Source organism: Cricetulus griseus, chromosome 10, assembly GCF_003668045.3.
Source record: "Cricetulus griseus strain 17A/GY chromosome 10, alternate assembly CriGri-PICRH-1.0, whole genome shotgun sequence".
Taxonomy (NCBI): domain Eukaryota; kingdom Metazoa; phylum Chordata; class Mammalia; order Rodentia; family Cricetidae; genus Cricetulus; species Cricetulus griseus.
Genome location: NC_048603.1, coordinates 28,667,607 through 28,694,197, shown reverse-complemented (window position 1 = coordinate 28,694,197; position 26,591 = coordinate 28,667,607). Strand labels below are relative to the sequence as shown.

Genomic DNA, 26,591 nt, shown 5'->3' with positions numbered 1-26,591 from the left:
CATGGCTGCCCCCAGCTCCATGGGCTCTTGCAAGTGCTTTATCCACTAAGCCATCCATCTCCCTAACCCAGCTGAGTTCAGGTTTAAAGATGAAGGCTTGGGGCTGGAGAGATGGCTCAGAGGTTAAGAGCACTGACTGCTCTTCCAGAGGTCCTGAGTTCAATTCCCAGCAACCACATGGTGGCTCACAACCATCCATTATGAGATCGGTGCCCTCTTCTGGTGTGCAGATATACATGGAAGCAGAATGTTATATATAATAAATAAAACCTTTTTAAAAAAAAAGTGTACACTCAGGACACAGAGGCAGGTGGATCCCTGAGGAGTTCAAGGCTGCCCTGGTCTATAGGGTTTCAGCTCAGCCAGGGCTGCATACTGGAAACTCTGCCTTTTAAAAAAAAAAAAAAAAAAAAAAAAAAAGGAAAGCCATCTTACACTGCCAATACAAACGAGTTGCTTTTAGGTTTTGGTTTAACTCATTGGAACTGTTTTCAAATAATTAGTTTAGGCAGCTCTTGCCCCTAAATGTCACAACTGCCACAGAAATGATTTCCTGAACGTTTTCTGAGCTCAGCTGGAGACTCAGTCAATGCTCTGTCATTGGACAAGACCTCGAACCCTATGAATGAGACTTAAAGACTTTTTCTTAGTGGTTCTTTATTTATAAGGTAGGCTGAAGCAATTGTTACAATGTGGAAGGGGGGACACTTTACACACTGTTATTTATACAAGTTCAGAACAAAAACTGCACAGGGAGAGGTCAACTCTCAATACAAACTAGCAACTAAACCACAGGCAGTGACCTTTAAGGAAGTGATCGTTTTCAGCTGTGACACTGCTTTTACAATATGCAAAAAACACAAACAGAGCTACCCAAGGCGTTTGTCACATTCTTTCTACATTGAATTTGGCAACAGTTTATATTAACTTTTATTGAGATTATACTAAGGTTTAAAAACTAAAGTGAAAAGCTGTATCAGCGTACAGTTACATCCATTCCTTTCCAAGGGTTAAAACACCACTTGCATCCATTCGAATGACCTGGCAGCGATCTCTGAATCTGCAAAAACCATCTCAAGCATCATCTGCACAAGGAATGCATCAGCTAACTTTGAGTCGTCGTCGAGCTTGGTGGGCTCCACCACAGGCACTACTGTTTGCGTATAGTCTGTAAAAGGAGCTTGTTTTTCAAAGAGAAGAGCTTGCGTCGTTTCTAATAATCATGCCTTTGCTTTAAAGCCATAACATAAAAAGTCCTTTGAGCAATCACAGCAGTGTTACACACTAATATATAAACAGTGGCTACAGGAACGGTGCTCTCACGTCCAATGCGGTTACGTCTTAAAGTAGATGTCATCGGCGGTTAGAGCCAACGCGGTTAGAGCCAACAGAGATCCGCAGAGCAGAGGACCCACCACGCTTGTCCTAGAAACAAGCGTGTACTCTCAGCCACTGTACTGCTGAGGGCCTCTTGACAGAGCCGTCAACACGATCCCTCGAATCTACAAATATCTCTGTTGACATTAGGGATGGGCATTGTAACAAATTTAACTTCCACTTTAAAAAAAAAAAAAAAAAGACAAATCCATCTTTAAAACAAGAAAAAACATTGTCTGAATAGAGATCAGACTCCTAGTGACAGTAAATCAATCCTCCTCGCTCCGGTGTTTAGAAGTCAATCAACTGTCCTTATTTAATGAACAGAAGAAAAACAAGCCCCCTGATCCGTAAGCACAATGGCAAATCGCTAGACTCCAAGTTGGTTACCCTTGATAAATCTATTTGAGTTTTTTTCATTTTTTTTTTCTTCTTCAAAATATCTGGGCTTTTTAGTGTACCCAGCCTGCTGGGCACAGTTAAGTAAGTAAAAGGCATTTTCTATATCTAAGAATTCCCTGCTATCATTTTTAATGTTTTCACATTTTCTGAATTGCCTTACCCCTTTGGATGTATTGGATTCAGTGGAAGTGAGTGTAAGACTGGAAAGTGACGGGACTATGTCTACCTGTGGCAGCGGCATGCGTGGGCGGGATGTGAGTGCTGTGTGAAAGAAGTCCTTAAAAACCCTACGGAAACAAACACTGCAATCTAGTATGGCTTATTCGGATGCGTTAACCATGAAGCTACTGGAAATTCAACCTACAAGGCTACTCTTAAATGGAACAGGATCGGCTACGTTGACAGTGTGCCCCTCCCACGCCCCTCCCCCCAGTCCCAACACAGTCCACCATGTCCGGGTTTCTCTCTCTCTCTCTCTGCGTATTGCTCAACTGTTATACTGCGTTTCTCATCCAGAGCACAGTGTATGTGAAAGAGGGCTTCACCCCTTATCCGTTGTGTTTGTCCATTAAAGCAACTTGAATTTGCTTCTAATCTAGACGACTACAATGCATCTACAAAAGCTTGAAGGAAGAAAAAGAATAAGTATGTCATCCTTTTGTGAAATTACTCCAGGTTCCCAGGCCCAACCCACCCCCCCTCCCCTTTATGCATTTAAAATTTTACAAAGACTTGTAAAAAAGTTAAATGGAATTTGGCACCTTCAGAAAAATCAAAAGGGAAACTAAGATGAAAATATGCAGAAAGAAACTGTCAATATTTACAAATTAAAAGATCAAGATTATGTCAATTACATATGTTGCTTTTTAATTCTTATCTAAAGATGAATACTTTCAAAAGAGCAGAATTCCGAATTGCCTACAAAATCTTTTGCTTGATTATAGACTGGAATGGATCAGACAAATTAGGCTTTATTAATGAAAGAGTTCATTCCCCACTGGCAGCGTTTCTCGGGAACTGAGCCCTAAGAGAAGCGAGGGGCTGAACGGTCGTTGGTGGTGGCCTTCTTCAGTTTCACGCCTCTGCGGATAGCATTCAGCATGTCTTCTCCTTGAGGGCTTTCCCTCGGGCTCAGGTCTGCGGGCTCACTCTCTGGAGTCGGGCCTGGGGAGACAGTGGCACTTGGGGGGTCCCTTTCCTGGTCTTCAGCCTCGCTCTCTGGAATCGCCTGTCTGTGCTCCTCGGGTATACAGGGCTTTGGGCCTGGAAGTGGGGGGTTGACAGAGGCTTGGCCACTCCACAAGGAAGAGGGTATGTTGGCGGCGACACCCTGGGGTCCCTCCCCCACAGATGGAGACTCGGGGATGTGCTCACCCCGCTCCTCTGGCCCATCTGGAGGGGCTGGCAACAGCCCGGGGAGGTCTGGGACAGTTGGGGTCTTGACAGGGATCACTGGTGTCTTGATGGGGATAGGACCAGCTCCAATGGTCCCCCGACGGACAGAAGGCTTGGTAGAAGGGGTCCGTCGGATGGTCGCAACCCCTGGTGTGACCATAGCAGGTCCAAGGGTGGTGGGAAGGCCAGCAGTTGAGGCTGGGCGCTTGGCTTGGAACATCCGCCTGTAAGACTGGCTGATGTCACTATTCCTTGGAATGGTTGAGGACTTGTCAAACTCCTGCTGCTCTGCCTCCTGGTCACCGCTTACAGAGAAATAGTCATAGTCTGAAACTGAGGATTGGACTTGATTAGACAGGTCTAGGTCCAAGGCACTGACTCTTCCTTTCCCATGCCATGTTGGCAGACAGAGGAACAGAGTACACATGGCCTCCCTGTCCTCTGCCCAGGGGCCGAAATGTGTTCTGCCTCAGTGCCAATTCCCTACAGAAGCCCTCTGCTCTGTTCACTAATTTGTCCCGGGTACCCACAACAGAGAACTATGAGTTGGGGAGGGACCTATGCTGCACTGTGACAAAGCTGCCTCCAACCACCTCTGGGAGGAATACAGAGGATGAAAAGAGATAAATTCGGCCAATCCTCTGGTCCAGAATTAGACATGAGAAATCTCACAGACCAGAGTTGGCCTTCCCATCTCCCTGGCCTAACTAACTGCTCAAGTGAAAGCCAGAGAAGAATGGAGCTCCCGGAAACAAAGTACCAAGGCTCTCGCACGCACACCTGCTTTAAAACGCACATCTCGGGGCCACGGGGAGCGGATACTTACAGTAAGGATTGTACGGCCAAGTTCCTGAACAGCAAATCAACTGAAATTTGAGGCTTGGCGCTAGGTAATTCTTTGTTGGGGCGAGGTCTAGAGGGCTACTGTTCTAGAGAGACTTTAGCATCACTCCTAGTCTCTACCAGGAGCCCTCCTTCAGTTCTGACTACCAAAGGCATGTCCAGACTTTACCCAATATCCCAAGGGGAGGGGGAACAGGGACGGCACCTTTACTTGAAATTCACTGGCTCTTTGACTCACAGCTTGTTACAAGTGGTTCTGGCCAGCCATCACAGAGTGATTCCAGCTGTTGGATGTCTGTTTTGCTCGCCTTGTGTGCATGGCGGGATGAGGGAGAGAGGCAGGGTGACGGGGCTTTGACTAAGTTAGGAACTTAGGTGCTGGGCTCCATCTCTTACATGGGCTTTGTGTGGATCCGGTCAAGTTCCCAGGCCTCAGTGTCCACATTTGTAAAATGGGGAGAAAATGTCTCTCCCGTGCAGAGCTACGCAAAGTGCAGAGCAAACACGAAGCTGTTGCTAACTGTATAGTCTCACTTCAGGGCGGGCGAGCGTTGGAACCCAGCCCCCATGGGGTCTCTAAGAGTTGTTTTCCAGCATAGCCACAGGTACCTCCTGTTTGCCTGACCTCGCCCCACTGGGATCAATATCCTGTTGTGAACCCTTTGCCCTGGGGTTTTTGTAAGTTTGTGTATAAGGCTGCTCCACAATAAAGGTGAGAGACATTCTCTCAGAAAAGGACCAGGAGTCTTGTTGTTCATCCAAATCTCCAGGCTTTCGCCCAATACTGGGACTTCGTGGCCAAGAGCAGCCTCACGGGAGCACTATCCAATGACAGTGAAAAGCGAGCAAAATTGCTAATGTTCAGGCCACTTCCTACACAGTTAGCTACACAGCTAGCCACCTGTCAACTACAGACCACTGCCCCAAGCACCCTCAGATGGCAGTCATTCCAGAGCCCAACTGTAGCCAGGAGTTATGCTGTGTACAACAGCCACCAGCTCGCTGCCTCCTCACCTGGAGCCGCCCGGAAAGCCGGACAGCAAGCTGGGCGCCTCGTACCTTGGGAGGGGATGGTGTCCTCGGAACAGCACGGGGTGGTGGTCTGAGTGCTGTAGCCGCTGGAGCACTGCAGTGAGTCTCGGCTACTCCTCTGCATGTCCAGCTGGAGGCCCCGTGACAGGGCGAGCGCCAGTTCCTCACAGGCCTCCATCTCCTCACCAGGCTGCAGGACAGAGGGCAGAGTCACACAAGCCACCAGGGACATGAAAACTCTGGAAGCAGAGCATGCTTGCACGTGCGCACGCTCGCGCACACACACGCTCGCCCGCACACGCCCGCACACGCTACTGTGGGTGGGACCCGACATCACTCCCTCTGACCACCGCGCCAGTAGCCTCAGGTGGTTACTCAGACCTGCATGGTTCTCAGTCAGGAACTAGGAAGCTCTATATGTCTTATTCCCACACAAGCATTTCCATACGCTATGGAGGAACAGGGGAAGACTGGAGCCCCACTTCTCCGGCTGCAAGGCTATCGGAGCCCAAACTGCTGGCCACGATCCCCATCGTCACCCAACTATGTGAAGCCAACAGATCCAGAGAACAGGTGCCTCACCCTGGTGGCAGCCGACATGGTCATGCTCCTGGGTCTCTGCACCTCTTCGGCAGCTGCAGGAGGACCTCCCGTGGTGGCGGGTCCTCCCCCATTGGAGTCCGCCTCACGTTTCTCTTTGCGGCGCTGGAGGGTGTTCACCAGTGGCTGGTCGTAGGGTCCTGGCTTTGCCCAGTCCTGGGTAGAACGGTGAGGTCAGGAGCCATGGCCCCCAACCCAGATGGAGGGCTACAGCCACCCATCACAGCTGCCCACACAAGGCAGCTCTCTAGCAGAGGCTAGCCCCTAGCTCCTCTGACTGCCCACACTCACTGAGGGTCCCTAGGTGCCTCCCTTCCCCTTGTCCCTGCCCAAAGATTAAAAACTCTCAACAACCTGGCAGGCAGAAGCCACCTGACAAGTGGTCGTTATACACCAAAGCCATCAGCCAGGAGCCAGCCATCGCCCGAAGGAGCCATTCTCTCCTATAGCAACTGAGCGACTTGGCCACGCCTCAGTGGCCACCAGGGGGCGCTAGAGCTCCACCAGCCACTCTACAGCTACATCCTCCACTTGGCAAGCTGGGCCTGTCTGGCAGAGGGCTCCAGGATCTGCGGCAGGTTTTGAGGATGAAGTCACAATCTGCTAAAACGCTGGCAGCCCAGGGACCGACTTACCCTCCTGGAGCCTCAGCTGCCCTGATGGAAATCACGTAAAAGCTTGGCTTTCATTTGGAAGCAAACGTTTCAACATGAAACAATGAAAACTGAAGTCTTCATATACTACTGAGCGACAGCAATATATAATGACCCAAAGCAGACTCTGGCCTGCGGTTCTGTTACTACAGCAAGACCGTAGGGTCCTGTTGGGCGTATGGCCCAGGAGAACAGGGTAGGCTCTGATGAAACACTTTAGGTGGCCCAGGAGGGAAGGAAGGGGGCCAGCAGGCTCGGCCCTGAGGCAGAGCCCTTGACCTCCAGTCTCCAGTGCTCAAGTTCTTTCTCTAAAGGAACTGGGTTTCCGTTCCACGTGGACAGTATGGCCTGCTGCCTGTTGTTGCCCCACCCACCCCAGGGGGCTTCCTGAGGATGGAGGGGTGTGGGGAAGAAGGCAGAGTGTGAAAGGAAGAGAGGGGCGGGCAGGGCAGGGTCCAGGGGAGGCTGGCAGAACAGAAGAGGGTTGAGCACAGAAGCAATGAGGGGGAGGGGGAGGGGGAGGGAGGGGGACACAAACCTTCCAGCTAGGGATCTGAGATGACGGGAACATGCCGGGCCCAATGGTGTAATAATGAGCGTTGTCAGGAAGGTGGACAGAGGTGACCCGCGGGAGCAGGCGGGAGGCAGGCAGGCAATGAGGGACAGGGCCTGCACCCACGGGCCCTGCATGGGACTCACTTGACAGACTATAGTGAGAAAACCCATTAGACAACTGGAAACAAAACAAACAGAAAAGGGGAGGAGAAAAGGAACAAATTAATATAACAGGATGAGTGTCGAGATACAAGATGGCCCTGACACTGAGGACAGGGGGCGGGGAAACCTGAATATTTACAAATGAAACCATCGCTGGAACTCTTGGAACTCTCCTGCCTGTGGATGACGTACGATGCAGGAAGAGAGCCAGGGTGCACAGAACGCTTCAACTCGGCACCCAGGAACCCAGTCGGGGAAACCTGAGCTGGGTGGTAAGACAGTTCAGAAATTGACCATTATCCTTAATCTTTTAATTCTTTTAAACTAGTGAAGCACAGTTTCACTTTTCCAGGGATTGGCTCGTTTCGTTATGTGAGTATTCGCGGATTTTTCAAATGAGTCTGTTCATTCTAGGTTTCCCAGTCATCACTCTGCTCGAGAGCAGACTCTGCGTCAATGTGAGGGGTGGGGTCGGGTGGAGCAAACGAAAAGGCAGGAAAGTGCATGCCTCCAACACAGTGAGATGTCACATCCGACAGTCTCGTGGGATGTTCGGGAAAGAAGAGGGGAGAACGGGTGAACACAGACCCTGCTCTGGGAAGAAGAAGCCTTCACATCTCCGAGTTCCCCAGACCCCTTTCCTCTCCCTCACTATCCACGCGGGGCAGCCAGGAGCCCTCCGCCTGCTCAGGTCCTGTCCCACAGAGGGCCCGGCTCTTCCAGGTTCCTACAGCTGTGGTGGCTGTGTGCGGCAGGCATGGCTGCGGCCCTGGCCAGTCACCTTCTCTGTGGACACCCAGGCGCCCATGGTGGAGCCTGAGCTGACTGAGGTGGGGGAGCTGCACTCGCTCACTGACTGGCAGGTTTCCGACGCTTCTGAGGAGGCCGAGCTGGATGAGTTCTGTAGGCAGGGAGGAGCCACACGAGGGGACCAACCAATGAAACCACGGGGCCACCAGAAATCATAATTAAAATAAAGGAAGAAGGACAGGGTGGGAAGGGCACGGACAGAGAGGGACACAGACAGACATACACACAGAAGAGGGAGGGATGAGAGAAGCAGAGGGTAAGTTAAGGCTTAGTTTTCACCCACACAGGTTTTAAGAAAGCCCCTGAAAAGCAAGTGAGGTCCAGCCACGTTCTGGCCCTGCTGACCATGTGGCCTGCAGACATCAACTGGCACCTGTGCCTGGTAGAGGAACACAAGCTCAACACAATGGACCTCCGGCAAGGCTATGTGCTCTTGGGCGTATGATGACAATACCCCACAGCTCAGGTCCCCAGAAAGGACCTTGTAGGTGCAGAGTATTGCACACTGCACAAACCTGTCCCCAGGTAGGCTGTGGCTGAATGGCTCTAATTTCTGCCTTCTTATGGGGTTCAACACAGCTTCTGTTCCGTATGATGGGACCTCCAGTCTTAAAGACACATTTGAGGTACTGTGGCTGGGGAGTGAGTTGAGCAGGGAAGCCCTGTGGTCAGTGTATGTTTCCAGTGGCCAGCGCACTGCAGGGTGAAGCCTCTGGAGAGGGCCAGAGGACCAGCTGGGGGAAATGTCCCAGTGCTCATGGCACTATGTCCACAGGCCTGCCAGGGTCCTGCCCCTAGCCTGGTTTTCTGACACTCTGCGGTAATAGGGACTCTGTCTTTGTGGTCACTGATACGCCTGTTTTTGTAGCCTGATGTGGGGATTGGAATGAAACCAAGTCCCATAGGTTCTTACGTTTGAATAGTTGGTCACCAGTGGGTGACACTGCGTGGGAAGGATTAGTGTGGCCTTGCTAAAGGAGGTGTGTCACTGGGGACAAGCTTTGGGGTTTCAAAAGCCCATGTCACTCCCACTTAGCTCTCTCTTTGCCTTGTGCTACCAAGTATCCTGCTCCAAGTTCCTCACTGTTACCTGAAACCTCTAGTTTAAACCCGAGTTGACTAAATAAGCCAGGCCCTTCAGCACTGTGATTCCCCCGAAGTGTGCTGGGCCAACTGGCAAGGGGGCCAGATTCATGTCTACATCCTTTCCATCCACCGCAAAGGGATTCCTGCAAAGGGACAGAGGCCTTGCTTCCCATCCTGCAAGGTCAAAGGGCCAAATACAGACTTGGTATCTTGTTCACAGCCCATGATCAGAAATGTAAAGGTTCGGATCAATGTTTTTTCTCTACCATTTCTCAGCTGTGGAACTGTGGTGTCGAGCTCTGAGGCCCTGTGTTGTTCACCTTAAGAAGAGGATCAACAATATCTCACCAGATCACCTCGGCTGGTGTGATTTGGCAAAGGTCTTACAAGTTCCTCTTACTGTCTGACTACAAGCAGCTGTGTGGTTTGAACAAGAGCAATTCTCCTTTTACTTCTGCAACACCCTGTGGCTTATTATAAACTCCCCGGGGCCAGGGGTGTAAGACAGTGGTGGATGGTTTGCCTGGCGCCTGAGAGAACCTGAGTTCTACACCCAATGTACAGAAAGCCTACTGTGTGTGTGTGTGTGTGTGTGTGTGTGTGTGTCTCTGTGTGTGTGTATGTGTGTGTGTGTCTCTCTCTCCCTCTCTCTCTCTCTCTGTGTGTGTGTGTATGTGGTGTGTGTGGTGTGTGTGTGTGTATGTGGTGTGTGTGTGTGTGTGTGTGTGTGGTGTGCGTGTGTGTGTGCGTGCGCGCGTGTGTGTGGTGTACGTGCGTGTGTGTGTGTGTGTGTGTGTGTGTGTGTGTGTGTGTGTGTCTCCATGTCCACCATGGGTTCCAAATCCAGCACCAAAAAAAACATACAGACACACAATCTACTGATGAGTGAGAGGCCAGGCAGGGGTTGAAGTCACAGGTGCCCCTTTACTGTCACTGGCCCTGCTATTTTGAGACAAAGTCTCTCACCAAACCAAGAAACTGACTGGCTACATTAACTGGCCAGCAAGCCCCAGGATCTCCCTGTCACCACCATCCCAGTGTTAACCAAGGTTAAGGCATGTGCTACTTCATCTGACTTTTTTTTTTTTTTTTTTTTTTTCTCAAGACAGGGTTTCTCTGTATTGCTTTGGCTGTCCTGTATTCCAGGCTGTCCTGGAACTAACTCTTGTAGACCAGGCTGGCCTCGAACTCACAGAGATCCACCTGCCTCTGCCTCCCGAGTGCTGGGGTAAAGGGCGTGTGCCACCACGCCGGGCTGGCTCATCACCTGACTTTTAAAGGACCGTTGAAGACCCACATTTGAGTCTGTGTGCTCGAGTGGCAGGTTCTCTACTGACTGAGCCTGCTCCCTAGCTCCAGAAACTCTACTCATGGGCACTAGTCAGGCGTGTACAGGCTTTCAGGTTTCAGAAACCCCAAATTTACTACCTTTAGCTTCCCCCAACGTTACTGGGGACAGAACATTGAGCCACCAACGGAAGTATAAGAAGGGTGAGTTTGTTTTCCCAGGGGGTTTCAGGGTACACTAGTATGCTAATTCCCACACACACACAGCTGGACTGCACGCTGAGTGGCCTTGAAGGAGGCAAAGACTCTGCCCTGCTTCTGAGCATGTGCTCTCAGCTTGCTCTCGTCAACAGGCACAGGTTAGTGAAGAACGTAAAAGGAATGGGATCCCTGGAGCAAAGTCACCGCACCCCAGCTGAGTCACGCACACTCAGAGTAAGTTCTGCACCCGGCCCGGCCCTGAGCCTTTCCGTGGGAAACTGTGTCACTAAAGGGGAAAGAGAGGGGAGGGGACCACCATACCTCAGGTGGCTAAATAACACTGAAGAACTTTGAGGGTCTCTACTTGCTGACCTTGGCTGAGCAACAAGGTGCTCTGGCCCAGATCCCCCACCCCTGCCAGCAGGCGGCCCTGTGGGACCCAATAGGTGGTGACACCAATCATGTCCTAGCCTTGCGGACACTGTGCTTATTAACGAATGTTGAGCCAGAGGTGACAAACTGGCCCTAGGAAACAGGCCCCCTGAGAGACACACACACAAGCCACACACCCAACGCCTGTCCAGCTCCTGCCTGCTGTGGCAGCAGGCGCACTGGACTGGGCGGGTTCCATGCAAACTGGAACAGATGTAGAGATCACACATCCTTCCTTCTCCCAGGGTCAAAGTGTCAAAAGAATTGTCCACGGGGGATCTAACCACCATTCCCATTGGCCACGCAACTGATGGGCACTTGGAGTCCGGGGGAATCACTCACTATTCAAGGCAGGCTCTCTGCCGATGGAAAGGAGATGCCCCATGGTGGATCACACCATCATACAGACTGAGCACTCACAGGGAATCTGGAGAGAGCCCCGTTCTTTGGGGCTACCTACTTATGCGACAGCTTGCCAAACTGCTAGTGGATGTTGAGCTAGGCCTCCAGTTCAACTGAAAGCATCTTTGCCTTTGGGAAACACCATAAAAGACAAGGATTTGGCTCCACCCCCTCAACGGTGGCCAGGGCACCCTGTGTGCCTGCTGCTCTCCGGGTCAAGGGCATCCTTACCTGGTTGGCAGCTTCAGGTGGCATGGGAGATGGGGACTTGGACTGGAAGGCATCCTGGGAGATGAACCCTGAGTCGTGGGAGGACACGCTGGACAGCCTCACGGGTGCCTGCTGCGCCAGGTTGGAGCTGCGGTAGCGGTAATGGGAGCTGGGGGAATGCGAGTGAGAGCCGCTGGACCGCGAGTCACTGCTGTTGACACTGTTCAGGCTGCTGTAAGGGACAAGCAGAGGGGGCCGGGGGAGGGGGGGTGAGGAGGGAAATGGACACCGAAGGGCAGAGTGGGGCAAGGCACGAGAGCACCTCAGCCCCTGGAGAAGTGGGGCAAACCCCAGGACACGTCAAAGACCAACCAGGCTGGTAAACGAGAGGCGTTTTTAGGTGAGCAGCAAGAGAGCTGGGTCCCAGGTCTCGTAGGGTACGATGTGACAAGCCCAACTCTATTATGCCACTTAGCAACAAAGCTGGGGACTAATACTTTGGATATAAAGAAACAAGTGGGGTGGTCTACCTGCCTGTGCTAACCATGACCCTGGAGCAGAACCCACTAAGTCCACAGCGTGGGACATGGCCTCAATCCTGGGACGGACTACCCTGGTTTCAGATGACCAGAGGCCACACAGCTAAACAGCACTGGCCTACACCCTAAGCCAATCCATCCTAAAATGGATCCCATCCACCCGGACAAACATATCAGCAAAGCAACTCGGTATGACCGAGGGCAAGCATTTCATTTATTTTATTAACAGAGCTGGTGATCTGGCTTGACTCCTTCGTGGTGTTTCTCTGTTAAACTATCTGTGGGCTGGGTGTAAGCTCACCATGAGGAGAGCTCATGGGTGCTAAGCTGCTTGTGTCTCAGGTGAACCACTAAGTAGAAAGTAGAAAGTCCCTATCCTTGACGGGCTCCGCCTGCATTCTGTTCCTCAGTAAGAACACACATGTTCCCATGAAAACCAGAAAGCTAAGCGGAGTCCCTGTTCCAAGCGAGCAGAGCTAAAACGTGAAGGGTGGCTACAGGAACACCTGGGCACGAAGCGAGCCTCGGGGTTTGCAAACTTGCGGTTTCTGATTTGAAGCTCATGCCTTAGGAGAGCATGCACTGTGGCTGTCCTGTGCTAGGATGACCTGAAATGTCTGACCTGTCAGACACAAGAGAGCATGACTGACTAAGGCCAGCTCCTGTCAGTGCAAGTGAACGCGGCTATGAGGAGGCAGGGGCAGTGTGCAGCTTGTTTGACACTAATGAGACAAACCTGCCTGAGCTACTCAAAGAGAAAACGATTTTCCTGTCTCACACAAACACACAGGCCATGAAAGGTGACAAGAAACCAAGCATCATCTTTGGGGAAGGCATCAGGATAGCCTCTCGACCAGAACTGCCAGCCACATAGATAGCGGACAGACAAGCGCCAGAGTGAAATGAAACACAGCAGGGCACCGGGCAACAGCTCACCACACTGAGCACATGCCCTCCCCAACTCTTCGGGCTACCCGATGTCCATTTGCAAAGTGACGTCAAATGGCTAGCAGCAGGCGCAATACTGCACAGAGGCAGGAAGTGATGTCTGACGAAGCTTCCACCCGTTCAAGAACAAAATAACACTTTCCCCTCAGCAGGCTGAGAGTGGCTGCCTCGGGAAACCACACAATGGTTCCGTAGACCCCAGGGCTATTCCAAATGGTTCTGCGTTTCTTTGAATAACAGTGTGACTTGGCACTGGGTGGCGGTGGGGGGTGGTAGGGGAAACATCAAACAAAAACTGCATGGACTTTTGTGGGTGAAACATGGCCAGAAGCCATTGTGGCTTCTGCTCCAGCTATTGTTGGATAGAGAGACAGAGACAGAGAGACAGAGAGAGACAAAGAGAGAGAGAGAGAGAGAGAGAGAGAGAGAGAGAGAGAGAGCAAGAGAGAGAGAGAGAGAGAGAGAGAGAGAGAGAGAGAGAGAGAGAGAGAGAAGGTCAGCCTTGGGCTTGCTGGTAGAACACTTAGGAAAGGTGGGGAACAGACGTCTGACAGACAGACTGACAGACAGACACACACACACAGAGACTAAAGAATGGGAACATTCTTCACCTTACCACATCTGGGCCTCTCTTGGCCTGGCTCCTGGTCATACTCACAAAGGTGACTTAGAAGGCATGAGGAGACCAGGGCTTCACTCACCTGCAGACACTTGACTTTCTGGACATGGTTGTGCTGGGAGAAGAGGGTGGCGTCTGATACGACCAACTGTAGTCGGAGCCCTTCAAGTCCAAAATCACCTGAAGGGACAGAGGAGAAGGGCTTCATGCACACGTCTCCACACTCGGGATGAAACGGAAATGCTACCCTCATGGGGGCAGAACTGACAGAGAATGCATGTCTTAACCGAAGATCCATACTACCTCTCCTGCAACGTCCCAGTCCTTCTGACACAAGCAAAAAGCCAGAGTTAACGGGGAGGAGGAGTGAAACAGGAAACCCAGGAAATACCAGGAGGAAAAGAAAATCTCAGCGATGGAGCAACAACTCTAACAGCTATTCTTTTTTATTTTATTTTATTTTATTTTGGTTTTTCGAGATAGGGTTTCTCTGTGTAGCTTTGGAGCCTATCCTGGCACTCGCTCTGGAGACCAGGCTGGCCTCGAACTCACAGAGATCCACCTGCCTGTGCCTCTCCAGCGCTGGGATTAAAGGTGTTCGCCACCAACGCCCGGCCTCTAACAGCTATTCTTAGCCCAGGCTACAATTGTCAGCACCGCACCCCACAGCCCATAAACACAACAATGGCTTAGGGCTTGTTGGCCATGCTTCACCTACTTCACGCTCACGAGTCACTTGTGCCCTACTTGGCCAGGGATACGAGCATGGAAACCTCACAGAACCGAGAGGAAGCCGATCCTATCACAATGGCTTCTGTGCGTCCTCCTTGTGACAAAGAGCGTCTACCGCCTTTAAGAGACACTCTACTGACGCCTACTCACGGGGTCAACACGTACTCTAGCATAACAGAAAAATCTCACAGACGGAAAACCAGAAGGCTTCCAAAGTTATCTTTCGGAGCTGACTGTCCAAGCAGACAGCTCAGGGCTCAAAACAGAGTATGAGCCATCATTTGCCCCCGACCCCCCCACACGCCTCTTCCTGCTTGATACAGTATTGATGTCACACTTGAAGACATGTCATCTCTTCCCCAGATGGGAAAGGTTCCAGGAGTGACTTGTCTAGCTCCAGAGAGGACTGCAAACATGACAACAAAGCCATCTGACCCAGGCTCCTAGGATAGCTCATGCCTGCAGAGTGGCTGAGCACAGGGTCTGGTCATCAAGTGACTCCACTCAAACCTCAGTCTCATCACTCATCAGAGCGGAGGCGTGGCTCCGTGCCTTCATCTCTCAGTACCTACGAATCCTCCCTACAAAACAGGTGTGAGGGTGAAGACGGTTCACACGAAGGATGTACACACAGCGTAACGCAAACCAGATCCCTGAATTCTGATTCTGATTTGTCCCTGACCGATTCCCTCACAGTTCCTACCTGTTCACTGGAGGAGGGCAGTTTGTGAGGGTCCATGGTGAGGCTCTTCAGGTCTTCCGATATGGTCTGAAGGTGGGTAATTTCCCCCAGCATGGAGATCTCTTCCTCCTAAAGGGAAGCAATTTTGTGCACATCATTGATTGGCTTCCCTCATTGTCTTGTTCCAACCACTTCTGTCTGGGTCAAGGTTTGACCTTTTCAACCTTCCATGAGATAGGAATCTAAGCTGGAGGTGACAGGTACATCTTCTTTTGGGAAAGAGAAAAGCAGTCAGAGTGTCCTGTGTGCTGGGGACACTGAAGGGACTCAGCAACCTCACTGAGGTAGGCATTTCCAGGCCTACTGAGTCACATGGTATACACCCCTGTGTTTTCAGGGGACCCTTCCATGGGCTTAGGTAGCCTTGATGACTGACATGATTATGGCTATTTGGGTCCAGATCTTTAGGACAGCACAAACGTTCGAGAGCACTAACTGCCCCCCTTTCTTGCCCCCTCCCCCATCTTAAAAACTGGCAAGTGCAATAAAGCAAGGACTGCAAACATTTCAGTCACTTTCCCAAGTGCCAGCAGGAAGTGTGGTCCAGGCGCAGATCGGGGGACACCTCACATCTGAGCATTCTGCCAGGGTGGAAAGAGGCACACCAGAGCCCTTCAGGCAGCCTCCAAGAAGGGCTACTGCAAACTCGGCTGCAGGACCCACATGACTGACATCATTTAGGGTGACAGCTCACTGGTGGTGGTGGCCCTCGCCTTTAATCCCAGCACTCGGAGGCAAGTGGATCTCTGGGAGTTCCAGGCCAGTCTGGTCTACACAGCAAGGACTACAAAAAAACAAACAAACAAACAAAAAAAAAAATCTGTCTCAAAACAAAACAAAAACCAAAAAAACAGATGTGGGCTGGAGAGATGGCTCAGAGGTTAAGAGCACTGACTGTTCTTCCAGAGGTCCTGAGTTCAATGCCCAGCAACCACATGGTGGCTCACAACCATCCGTTATGAGATCTGGTGCCCTCTTCTGGTGTGCAGATATACATGGAAGCAAAATGTTGCATACATAATAAGTAAATAAAATCTGTAAAAAAAAAAAAAACACAAAAAACAAAAACAAAACAAAACAAAACAAAATAGATGTATGGATGGGGGGAAGGAAAGGAAGGGGAGGGGAGAGGGGAGGGAGGGGAGGGGGGGTTCCCTGGTGCTTAAGGCAGATGCATAGAGTTTTAGACCCAGTGGCTCTGGAGTGGGCCACAGGACTTTCCTATCTAGCTGGTGGCTGCTGTTCTGACCTGGAACTCCACTATAAGAACCTTTAAACAGGCCTTCTGTTTCGGTTGGTTTGTTTGTTTTTGAGATGGGAGAAGAGGTAGGAAGTCATGTTAGGGCCAAGTCTCCCTCTACAGCTCCAGGGACCCTAGAACTTACTATATAGCCCAGGCTTGTCTAAAACTCACAGCCATCCTCTTCTATCGCCTCCAAGTGCTGGGATTACAGCTTGTGCCACCCACCATGCTCAGACACGTGAGACCTCAACTCAGTGCAAACAAAACAAACAGGGAGCGTGCTGCTAACAACTGTGATCAAGGAGTGGGCCACCCAGACGCCGGCACCTTGACGACAGTCTCTGGTGTGCGGACATGATGCCGACATCGGATTCCGACAGCAGTAGGTGGCCAGTGACTTGAAGGGGGAGGATACATAAACCAAGAAGGAAAGCCCCTCCGCATTGCAAGTTCAAGCCTTCTAGAGGCTTCCATCAACTTACAATCACCGGCCGCAGCATGGAGATGAAAGTGCAGAAGCGGCCCCGCTCTTCGATCAGGGCTTTGCGCACGGCCTGCTTTTCTGTTTCTTCCAAGAGGAGATACTTATCATTGACGTCCTGGAGAGCGCTGTCCAGCTGAGGCTGGATGTCGCCTCTCCCTGGGAACAAAACAAAGCCACAAGGTTAGTTTGCAGAAACGCCAGCTTCTAGAACACGTTCCTGTCTCTGAAGTCCTCACTAGAGGTAAAGGCAACGCTTTTGCACTACTTATGTGTAGCTCCCATAAAGACTAAAAAATGGCTTCTTTTCTAGAAGCATCTACTTCCAATATCTAATGCCTGCAGGGCCTATTTATCTGGCTTATCTGTGTGTGACGAGGAGCATCTCCTGGGATGACTTCCTGGCTTGCATCCCTGCCCTGTGCCACCCCGCAGAGCCCTGTGCCAGCACACCCCTGGGAAACACAGCAAGAACATTTTTTTTCTTCAGAGCCTCTGGAAGAGGCTAGGGATGGGAGCTAGGTGAGAGGCTGGGGTGTTTCCAAAAATGGACACAAGCTGGCTTTGTCAGGTCCACCCCAGTCAAAAAGCCTCTGTTTGGGCAGAAGTTTCAGTCCCCGAAGACAAAGGTGGGTTCTTCAACTCTTGGCCCTGGGTCCTAGGAATCCTTGGCAGTTCGTCTAACTCCCTAGTGTAGAGCCTTCGGTAGAAGGAGCCTGGTACCCAGCCAGACTTCTACAGTTAGGTCTTTGCTGGTGACAATATAAAGGACAAAGCTATACTGAGCAGAGCCTGTGTTATCTCTACTTATCTGGCCACACATCAGGAATAGCTGACTGCATAAATAAAGTTTTATTAGAACACAGGCACTCATTCACATATCACTTGCAACTTCTCTAGCTGCCTGGGTGGCCCTGAGACCAAAGCCATTTGCAGAAGTCGTCAGCTGCACTACAAGATGACAGCACAGAATCCAGAGGGGCAACTGGGATAGATGTGACCTGCTGATGAGGACACTGGGGCCACGGCACCCGAAACCGTCTCCTCAGCATCCATGCTGGACTTTCCCCACAAATGGGCTTTACCCACACCCAAGCCAGAGACAGAATTTCCAAACTCAGGGCAAGGTTTTCCCTGATATCCCTCAGGGTATCTGGGTGTGTATACAGCAAGTGCTCAGCAAGTATCTGTTTCATAACTGTAAACACAGACAGAACTGTAAAGGCTTGAGGGGTTATCCCAGCTGTTCGTGATGGAGAGGAGCTCAAAGCTGAGAAGCCAAAGGGCTCTCCAAGGTGGAAGTCAGGGATAGCATCTACACAGCCTGGCTCCCCAAGCGCTCCGCCCATCCTCTCCATCCACTGTCTATGTCTACACAGCCTGGCTCCCTGAGCGCTCGGCCCATCCTCTCCATCCACTGTCTATGTCTACACAGCCTGGCTCCCTGAGCACTCGGCCCATCCTCTCCATCCACTGTCTACAGGTGAACAACAAGTTCAACAGCCATGTAGGAAACTTCTGGACCAATTACCATGCCTGCCCCCTTACGAACTACAAGTAAAACAGTAAGTGGAACGCGTCACTTGGTGCAACGAAAGAATTCAGGGAAGAATACCCCAGCTGTACACATATATCCTGCACTTTCTCTCATAAGCAGACAAGAAAGCTTAATTTGGACCCACAAGCTCAACAGAACTCAATTCAACTCTAGACGTAATAAAAGTCCTAGAGAAAAGTACCCTCATATCAGTAAGGGGGTCCATTTGTATACAAGTCCTAAGTAAGCGCATAATGTAAAATCATACGCAATCAGAGCCCACCCTTAAAAATGCTTTGCAGCAGTCGGGTGTTGGTGGCACACGCCTTTAATCCCAGCACTCAGGAGGCAGAGGCAGGCGGATCTCTCTGAGCTCCAGACCAGCCTGGTCTCCAGAGCAAGTGCCAGGCTCCAAAGCTACACAGAGAAACCCTGTCTCGAAAAACAAAAAAAACAACAACAAAAAAATGCTTTGGATGGTTTTAGTAAGCTCAGTACACACAATACTGCACATGAATAACCCTCACTAGCTCAAGAAAGTACGTAACGTTAGGTATATACAACACACGGCACATACGAACGTACGTGGCTACCATCCAACAGTTATTATAGGTATGAAACCTGCTCTGTGTGAGGTTTCCAATGTTTTTTGTTGTTTTTTTTCTGGTTTTTCAAGATAGGGTTTCTCTGTGTAGCTTTGGAGGCTATCCTGGCACTCACTCTGTAGACCAGGGTGGTCTGGAACTCACAGAGATCCACCTGCCTCTGCCTCCCGAGTGCTGGGATTAAAGGCGTGCGCCACCAACACCCAGTGGTTTCCAACATTCTTTGGGTGACCCAGTCACCTATCTTCCACTTAGTCACTGCCTAACCCTGCAGAGACTTCTCTACCACGTCTTTAATGTCTTCATCCAGCACAATGGGGCACCGGCCTTATGTACGAACTGGCCGCCTGCTCTACTGGTTTCCAGTGTACTTAGCAGACAGAAAACAGCGAGGCCTTGTGCCCATTTGGGGACGTTCCATGCAAGCAACTCTCTCTCACAGATGTCTACCTGCTGTGGCCTGACTCAGGGAGGAAAAGCAGGAACCATCGATGCTATGACAACTGTGGGTTTCCTCAGTTTCTGGGGAAATGCTGACTTGCGCACGCAAATCTGTGCATGGTGAGACGTTCATCACACGACTCACTGACTGCGAAGCTCTGGGGCTTGTGAACGCCTGGCCCAGCACAGGGCGGCTGGGCCCTTCCTAGTTGTTCAGTCTCTTCTATTCTGTCTGAACAGCAAAACAGACAGGACCAGTCTGTGCTCTTAACTTGGTGGGGTAGTGGGAGGGGGGCATGCTGGGAGAGAGAGCAGATTTTTGTGCGATGATTTGTTTTTGCTTTTTTGAGACAGGGTTTCTCTGTGTAGTCTTGACTGTCCTAGAACTCGCTCTATAGATCAGACTGGCCTTGAACTCACAGAGATCCGAGTGTCCCTGCCTCAGATTAAAGAGCTGGGATTAAAGGTGTGCACCACCACGCACCTTTATTGTTGTTGTTATTGTGATTTTTTTTGACCAAACATACCTGGATATGTTTTGATTACAGGGAAAATGTCTATTTTTAATTTTTTAAAGATTTATTTTATTTATTTGGTTGGTTGGTTTTTAAGGCAGTTTCTCTGTGTAACAGCACTGGCTGTCCTGGAACTCACTCTGTAGACCAGACTGGCCTTAAACTAACAGAGATCCAGCTGTCTCTGCCTCCTGAGTGCTGCCATGATTTATTTATTTTAATTGTATGTGTATGAGGATTTTGCCTGCGTGTATGTATGTATGCCATACACATGCAGTACCCACTTCAGCCAGAAGAGGGCTTCTGAACCCTCTGGAACTCGAGTTACTGTTGGTGTGAGGGGCCTTATGGATGCTGGGAGCTGAACCCAGGCCTCTGCTGACTTATCTCTCCAGCTTCTGCAGAAGAAAAACTTTAAAATAACAGATTAGGGCTAGGGAGATGGCTCAGTGACTAAAGTGCCTGTCGCACAAGCAAGAAGATCAGAGTTCAAATCCTCAATAAGCTACATCAATGCTGGGAGGGCCCAGCAGCTCACCTATAGTTCCAGCCTCAGAAGACAGAGACAGGATCGTGAGCAGCCTCTCTAGTGAAACTAACCGTACAGAGGAGCTCTAGGTTTGACTGAGAGCCCTTACTTCAAAAGAATTCAGTGGAATTCAGAAAGACTCCCCAAGTCAACCTTTAGCCTCCACACACACACACACACACACACACACACACACACACGAGAAGTATGTCTGTCATTCTAAAATGAGATTGCACCTTTGCTTCCTGTTGCAAGTCGCAATGCATGTGTCTGGCTGTCACCAGTAACAGTTCCAGGTGTGGAGGCGTGGGTCTGTAATCCTAGCATGCAGGTGGCTAAAGTGGGATGATCTTGAATTTAAGGCCAACCTGAGCTACAATACTGAGACCCTGTCTCAGAAAAAAATAATGAAAATAAAAAATGATAGGCTTTGAAAATATTGTGTCTACCTAGGAAAACAGAATGAGTATAAGATCAAATTTGGTAAAAAAAAAAAAAAAAATATATATATATATGTGTGTGTGTGTGTGTGTGTGTGTGTGTGTGTGTGTGTGTGTATCCACAATTACAGCGGTTATTTTAAATATCTATTATGTTATAATTAAAGGACTTTAAAATTACAGCGTATTCTAAAATAAGTATAAGATACAAAGACTACTCTAATTATGGTTACAGTGGGAACATTTCTACTTAGGATGTATCAGACTAAAACATAGTGATTACTTTTTAAATTCCCTAGCACACCATATAATTATATTTATTTGACACACACAATATATTAAATATTTATATATATACATAAAACATACACATAATACATATATATGTGCATAATAATTGCTGAAGAAACTGTTTCAAGTTCCAGCTGGACATCCTGATTTTAACTGTGCTGATTTTTGGTACACCTGTCTCTTGGTATCCCCAGGCGCCTGGCTGCAGCGTCTCCCCTTTCCTGCTTTGAAGCCCCTATGTCTATATATAATTGAAATGATTGGACTCGCACCCCGCCCCCACATACTTTAAACCCCCTTCAGATGACACGCCAGACCTGATACAAAGTACATGCATTCACAGCTGCTATATCAGGGACCAGTGACAGAAAGCATCTGCGGACGCCCAGTACAGATGCCAATCTTCAAACACCTGAGCTGTGCACTGGCCGGGAATCTGCGGGTGGGTGCAGGGGGATGATCGCAGAAGGGCATCCGTTCCCTCCCGTCGGCATTAATGGTCCACACCGCCACTTCAAGCACAGTGAGGCTTGGTTTTCCTTTTTAAGAATTACTTATTTTTATTTTAAACGTAGGAGTGTTTTGCCTGTACACCATCTGCATGCTGTGGCTGCAGAGTCCAGCAGAGGACACTGAGCTCCTGGAACTCGAGTCAAGAGAAAGCTGTGAGCCGCCACGTGGCTTGGATCCGAGTCTCTCAACTGCCCAGTCATCTATCTCTCCAGCTCCAAGGCACTGACCATTTTTGCTTCCACACTAACTCCATCCCCTTGTCTCACTTGTGCTCCTGCCAGCCTGGCTGGGCCACCACAGTCTCACTTCTCAAGTGTCTCTCCAGTGACTCGTGAGCCGGCCTGCCCAGATCGGCCTGAGTGCTTTCCACGGGCAAATAGTATGCACCACTCTTTCTCAGTAGCTCCTACTGCTCTCAAGAAAGGTCCATCAAAAGTGCAGGATCCTTAGCAAAGCCTGCCCCCTGCAGAACTCACAAGGGTCATGCCCCTGCAGGACTCCCAAGCCCGCCCCCTGCAGGACCCCCACCACCACCCACAAGCTCTGTTCTTCTCACTGCTCCCTTTTGCCCAGGGCTGTGCACTGTGCATCCTCACTCATGCACTTCCTCTCCCTGCCTGAGTGACAGCTGTCCATCCTGTGTTCCCAGTTAGTTCCCTTCCCCTTTGCTTACATTCATCACAACACAGAGCACATCGGCAGCTCAGACTGGCTGGTCAGACAGAGCCTGAGGTCCTCAAAGAAACAGTGTCTCTTCCCAGGTCAAACTCATCTGTAACAAATCCCTTCCCAATCCCGTCCCATGGGGAGGCTCCTATAGCAGTGCTTACTCAGGGACCCGAGGGTTAAGACAGCCCCTCTGCCTGCTTCCTTCCCTCCCTCCCCCCCTCCCTCCCCCCTCCCTCCCTCCTTAAAAATACCTAGAAACACACAGATGCAGAAACACACATTTGCACACCTCTAAAAATACCTAGAAACACAGAAATGGAAACCACAATAGAGGGGCACACACATTTTGTATATATATGTTCTGTATGCATATATGGACCTCAGAGGGGAGTTGGCTTGAGGGGTGTGTGTGTGTGTGTGTGTGTGTGTCAATTTTCATTAAAAAACCAAAACTTTTTTTTCTTCTTTTTTTCCTTTGTTTATGGAGTGTCGGAAAAGGGTTTGGGAACAAAGCTAGGGCCTAATGTATACCAAGCAAATGCTCCAACGCTAATAAACACTGACAAAGCCCAAGAACTTGTAATTATCATAAAACTGCTAAAATGAAGACTTTTACCTTCCAACATGCCTTAGAACTCATTTGGTCTTTCCTTGTGTCTATGCCCTGACACTGTGACTGATACACAGAGCTCCCTTTTTCCTAGGGACCGGCCTGCACAAGACAGGGAACTAACACGGGAGCTATCCCTCTAAGTGAGCAGGATCTCCTGTGTGGTTTCTTCATTCCAAATGTACCTCTTCTCAATTCAAACAAACAAAATGTTGTTTTACCCCACATACTGATTACACCCGGCTGTAAAGGGTCTTATAAAACCTGATAGTCCAGCCGAGTAGTGGTGGCGCACGCCTTTAATCTCAGCACTCGGGAGGCAGAGGCAGGTAGACAACTTTGAGTTCAAGGCCAACCTGGTCTACAGAGTGAGTTCCAGGACAGCCAGGGCTCCACAGAGAAACACTGCCACAAAACAAAACAAAACAAAACAAAACTTGATAGTTCTAATCGAGAGACCCATGTGTTATGATTAAGTTTACAGGAACCGTCCGGAAGAGGTGAACACAGAGACCTGAAGGCAGCCGAGTGAGAGGCAGGAACCAGAAGGCTGAAGAGAAAGGCAGAGAAGAGACAACGGAGAGCCATGAGGTATCTATGGGAACGATAAACAACTAGGTATTGGGGTTGGCTGGACAGCACTGCGAATATATAAATGCCACTGAGAGATATCTTTATTGTAATAAACAAAACTATGGCTGCATCATTCTTTCCTTCCTTCCAAAGGCTTCGTAGTCACAACACTGAGACCAGGAAAGGACTGTCGTTTCGTAACCTGGGGAATGACTAACCTAACAGCACCGCAAAATGACAGCAGGGAGGCTGTCCCCACCAAGAGCAGGCCATCCAAGCCCTACCTGTCAAAGGAGACCCTCGAACAGTTTGCTGATGGCAGAATCCAGTGCAAACACTTCTTGGGAGCTCAGAGAACAATGGAGCTCTCAGACAAGGGAGTCACATGGACACCTCACGGGCACTTTCCCAGGATGGAGTGACAGGAAAGAGACTCCAAAGCAGGTCGGAACAATGAGCACCCAGAGTAAGGTTCACATTTGACCAAGAAAATCACTCATAGAATTCCACTTAAAGCCTTAGAAACAAAGCATTTCACAAACTGCCAAAATATGAAATCCTTCTCTATTCTTGTTGTAAGAAGACTGGTTTTAGAAAGGGCTGTACTGTGCGGTCCTGGGTAGACAGAGTAGGTATTCTGTAAGTTTAACAATACCACACCAGACTTGAAAATTCTTTGCAGGTGTTATATAGTGTCACATTTGTTTTGCATGTGGAATCAACAAATATATTCCTGTCTACTCAGGCACAATGCATGGGTATGGAAATACACTGACTTCCTATGCAAGGGTGCATTTGAAGGACTGGGTAGAGTCTTTCTTCCAAGAATCTAATACTGACTTATTAAGAATATGGTGCTGACAGTGTCAGGAGCCAAACGCCCAAGCAAGGATATGATTAAAACACACGCGCGCACGCGCACACACACACACACACACAAAATTTCCTTGAGATTATAACAAATAGGCATAGGTGATTATTCTGAGCCAGCAGGAAAGTGTGGAGAGCTAGCACAGGTTGGAACAACAGCTGAAAGCCGCAGCAAGGAAGGACCACACCGTAACCAGCCACCAGAGACGTTAGACTTACCCTGAGCATCCACTGGCAGGGGCGGACGGTGAGGAAGTGCAGGATACACAATTCACACAGGAAGGAAAACAATAACGTCAAACGTCAAATATCCAAGCAGCGCCCGCCTAGCCTTCTGTTCATGCCCGCCAGCCGCCGGCCGGCACACTTACACTCCAGTGAGCAGACTCACAACCTCCAGCAGCTACAAGCCCAAGCTCCCCTGTCCTGCCTGGCCAGTATCTCCCCTCTCAGTCATTCCTCCTCAAGTCCTCCTTGCCGTCCTACCTGGTAATTTCCACAACTAGAGAATAAAGGTTTGCTAAAGAGAGAGGAGGAGTACACAGAAGAGGCCAGTTAGATGCCTTAGCAAGAAAACCTTTCAAGTGTGATTTATCAAAACCTGGGGGCAAAAAAAGAAAACTGTAGAGTTCTAACATCACAGAGGGACGAAAATGAAAACAGTGAGGAATGTAAACTTTTTAATGCAACAGTAAACATTCTATGGGTGTGGAACTCTGTGGCCCCCCTTCCACCTCGAGCCCCAGTATTCCCAGTATTTAGAAACTTGGTTTTCCAGATGGGGAGTGAGAGAACACCAAGAATTCACCTATTTAAAGGGTTCACATCAGCCAGGTGGTGGCAGTGCACGCCTTTAATCCCAGCACTCGGGAGGCAGAGGCAGGAGGATCTCTGTGAGTTTGAAGCCAGCCTGGTCTCCAGAGCAAGTTATAGGACAGCAATGGATATACAAAGAGACCCTGACTCAAAAAACCAAAAACAAAGCGGGAGCCATGTACCATCAACACTCCAGCTTTCTTTCTGAGATCAAGCCCCTGGCAAACCACTAGTGGCTACAGATGGGAACACAAACACTCACCATAACATAATCTTTAATTTTACTCTCATTGTTCTGTAGTACTAAGGACTGAACACACACACACGGCCTTGCACAGAGCGACATTCTCAAACCGATTTCTTAATTCATATCAGGAAGATATGTGCTATGGATGTAGCTCAGCTGCAGAGAATCTGCCAGCACATGGGCGTGACTCAGAAACACCCCTACACACACACACACACACACACACACACACACACACACACACACACACACACACACACACACACACACACACACACACAGATAATAACATGAAAGTTACTTCGTGAGAAGTAAGGACACTGGTTTCACACAGTAACACGCCAGAAGCAGACAGGCAGCTTAGAGCACCCCATTCTTCGGGTAGTGGTGGCGCACGCCTTTCATCACAGCACTCGGGGGGTGGGGGGCAGAGGCAGGTGGATTTCAGTGAGTTTGAGACCAGCCTGGTCTACAAGAGCTAGTTCCAGGACAGCTTCCAAAAGCCAGAGAAACCCTGTCTTGAAAAAAAAACCCGAAACAAAACAAAACAACAACAAAAAAACGCACCCCCATTCTGAACCCTACTTCTTCTCAGTTGGGATCCCAAAGACTTGGGCAGGAAGTGTGGCCAAGCTACCCGACTCAGAGGCCAGGGCCCACAACACTTCTCTAGCTTCCTGTGGCCCCATTGCCTTCACGTTTTAGGAAGGCTGGCTCTGCCCTATGCCCTTGGCCCTGAGACCAGAACTTCTCTGACATGAGGGTTAAGCCACCTCCTTCTGGTCCCTTGCTCCGGGTTTTGTGGGCACTTCTGCCTGCCTTTGAGAATGAGAAAGCCTCAAACATGTATTCATACATGGAGCAGAACCCAAGTCCATTTAAAATGATGTCACCTGGGCTAGAGAGACGGCTCAGAGGTTAACAGCACTGACTGCTCTTCCAGGGGTCCTGAGTTCAATTCCCAGAAACCACATGACGACTCACAACCATCTACAATTCAATCTGGTGCCCTCTTCTGGCACGTAGGCAGAACACTGTATATGTAATAAATAAATAAATCTTTAAAAAAAAAAAAAAGTCACCTAACAGAAGACATGCCACTGAAAGTGTTAGATTACTAATCACCAAGCTCTACAGTGAAAAGCGAGCTGAATAAAAAATGTGGTAAACAGTTATGTTTGCTG

General features: G+C 49.7%; 1 protein-coding gene across 10 annotated transcripts in view; it reads right to left on the bottom strand.

The window, feature by feature from the left end:
- Positions 1 to 637: 637 nt before the first annotated feature.
- The window catches only part of Mtss1 (MTSS I-BAR domain containing 1), a 138,433-nt gene continuing 112,479 nt past the window's right edge, over positions 638 to 26,591 (bottom strand). Inside the window, exons 7-16 of one of the 10 annotated variants that reach the window (XM_027431621.2) lie at positions 24,564 to 24,575; positions 16,753 to 16,910; positions 14,989 to 15,096; positions 13,636 to 13,733; positions 11,469 to 11,679; positions 6,841 to 7,035; positions 5,632 to 5,805; positions 5,032 to 5,239; positions 3,154 to 3,507; positions 638 to 3,042 (exon numbers count right to left, since the gene is read on the bottom strand). In XM_027431621.2, the coding sequence (XP_027287422.1) occupies positions 2,804 to 3,042; positions 3,154 to 3,507; positions 5,032 to 5,239; positions 5,632 to 5,805; positions 6,841 to 7,035; positions 11,469 to 11,679; positions 13,636 to 13,733; positions 14,989 to 15,096; positions 16,753 to 16,910; positions 24,564 to 24,575 (1,757 nt within the window). In that variant the 3' untranslated portion in view covers positions 638 to 2,803. Of the gene's footprint in view, positions 3,508 to 5,031; positions 5,240 to 5,631; positions 5,806 to 6,840; positions 7,036 to 7,800; positions 7,921 to 11,468; positions 11,680 to 13,635; positions 13,734 to 14,988; positions 15,097 to 16,752; positions 16,911 to 24,563; positions 24,576 to 26,591 lie in introns of all 10 variants that reach the window. The other 9 variants (XM_027431616.2, XM_027431618.2, XM_027431626.2 and 6 more) reach the window with 9 other exon arrangements.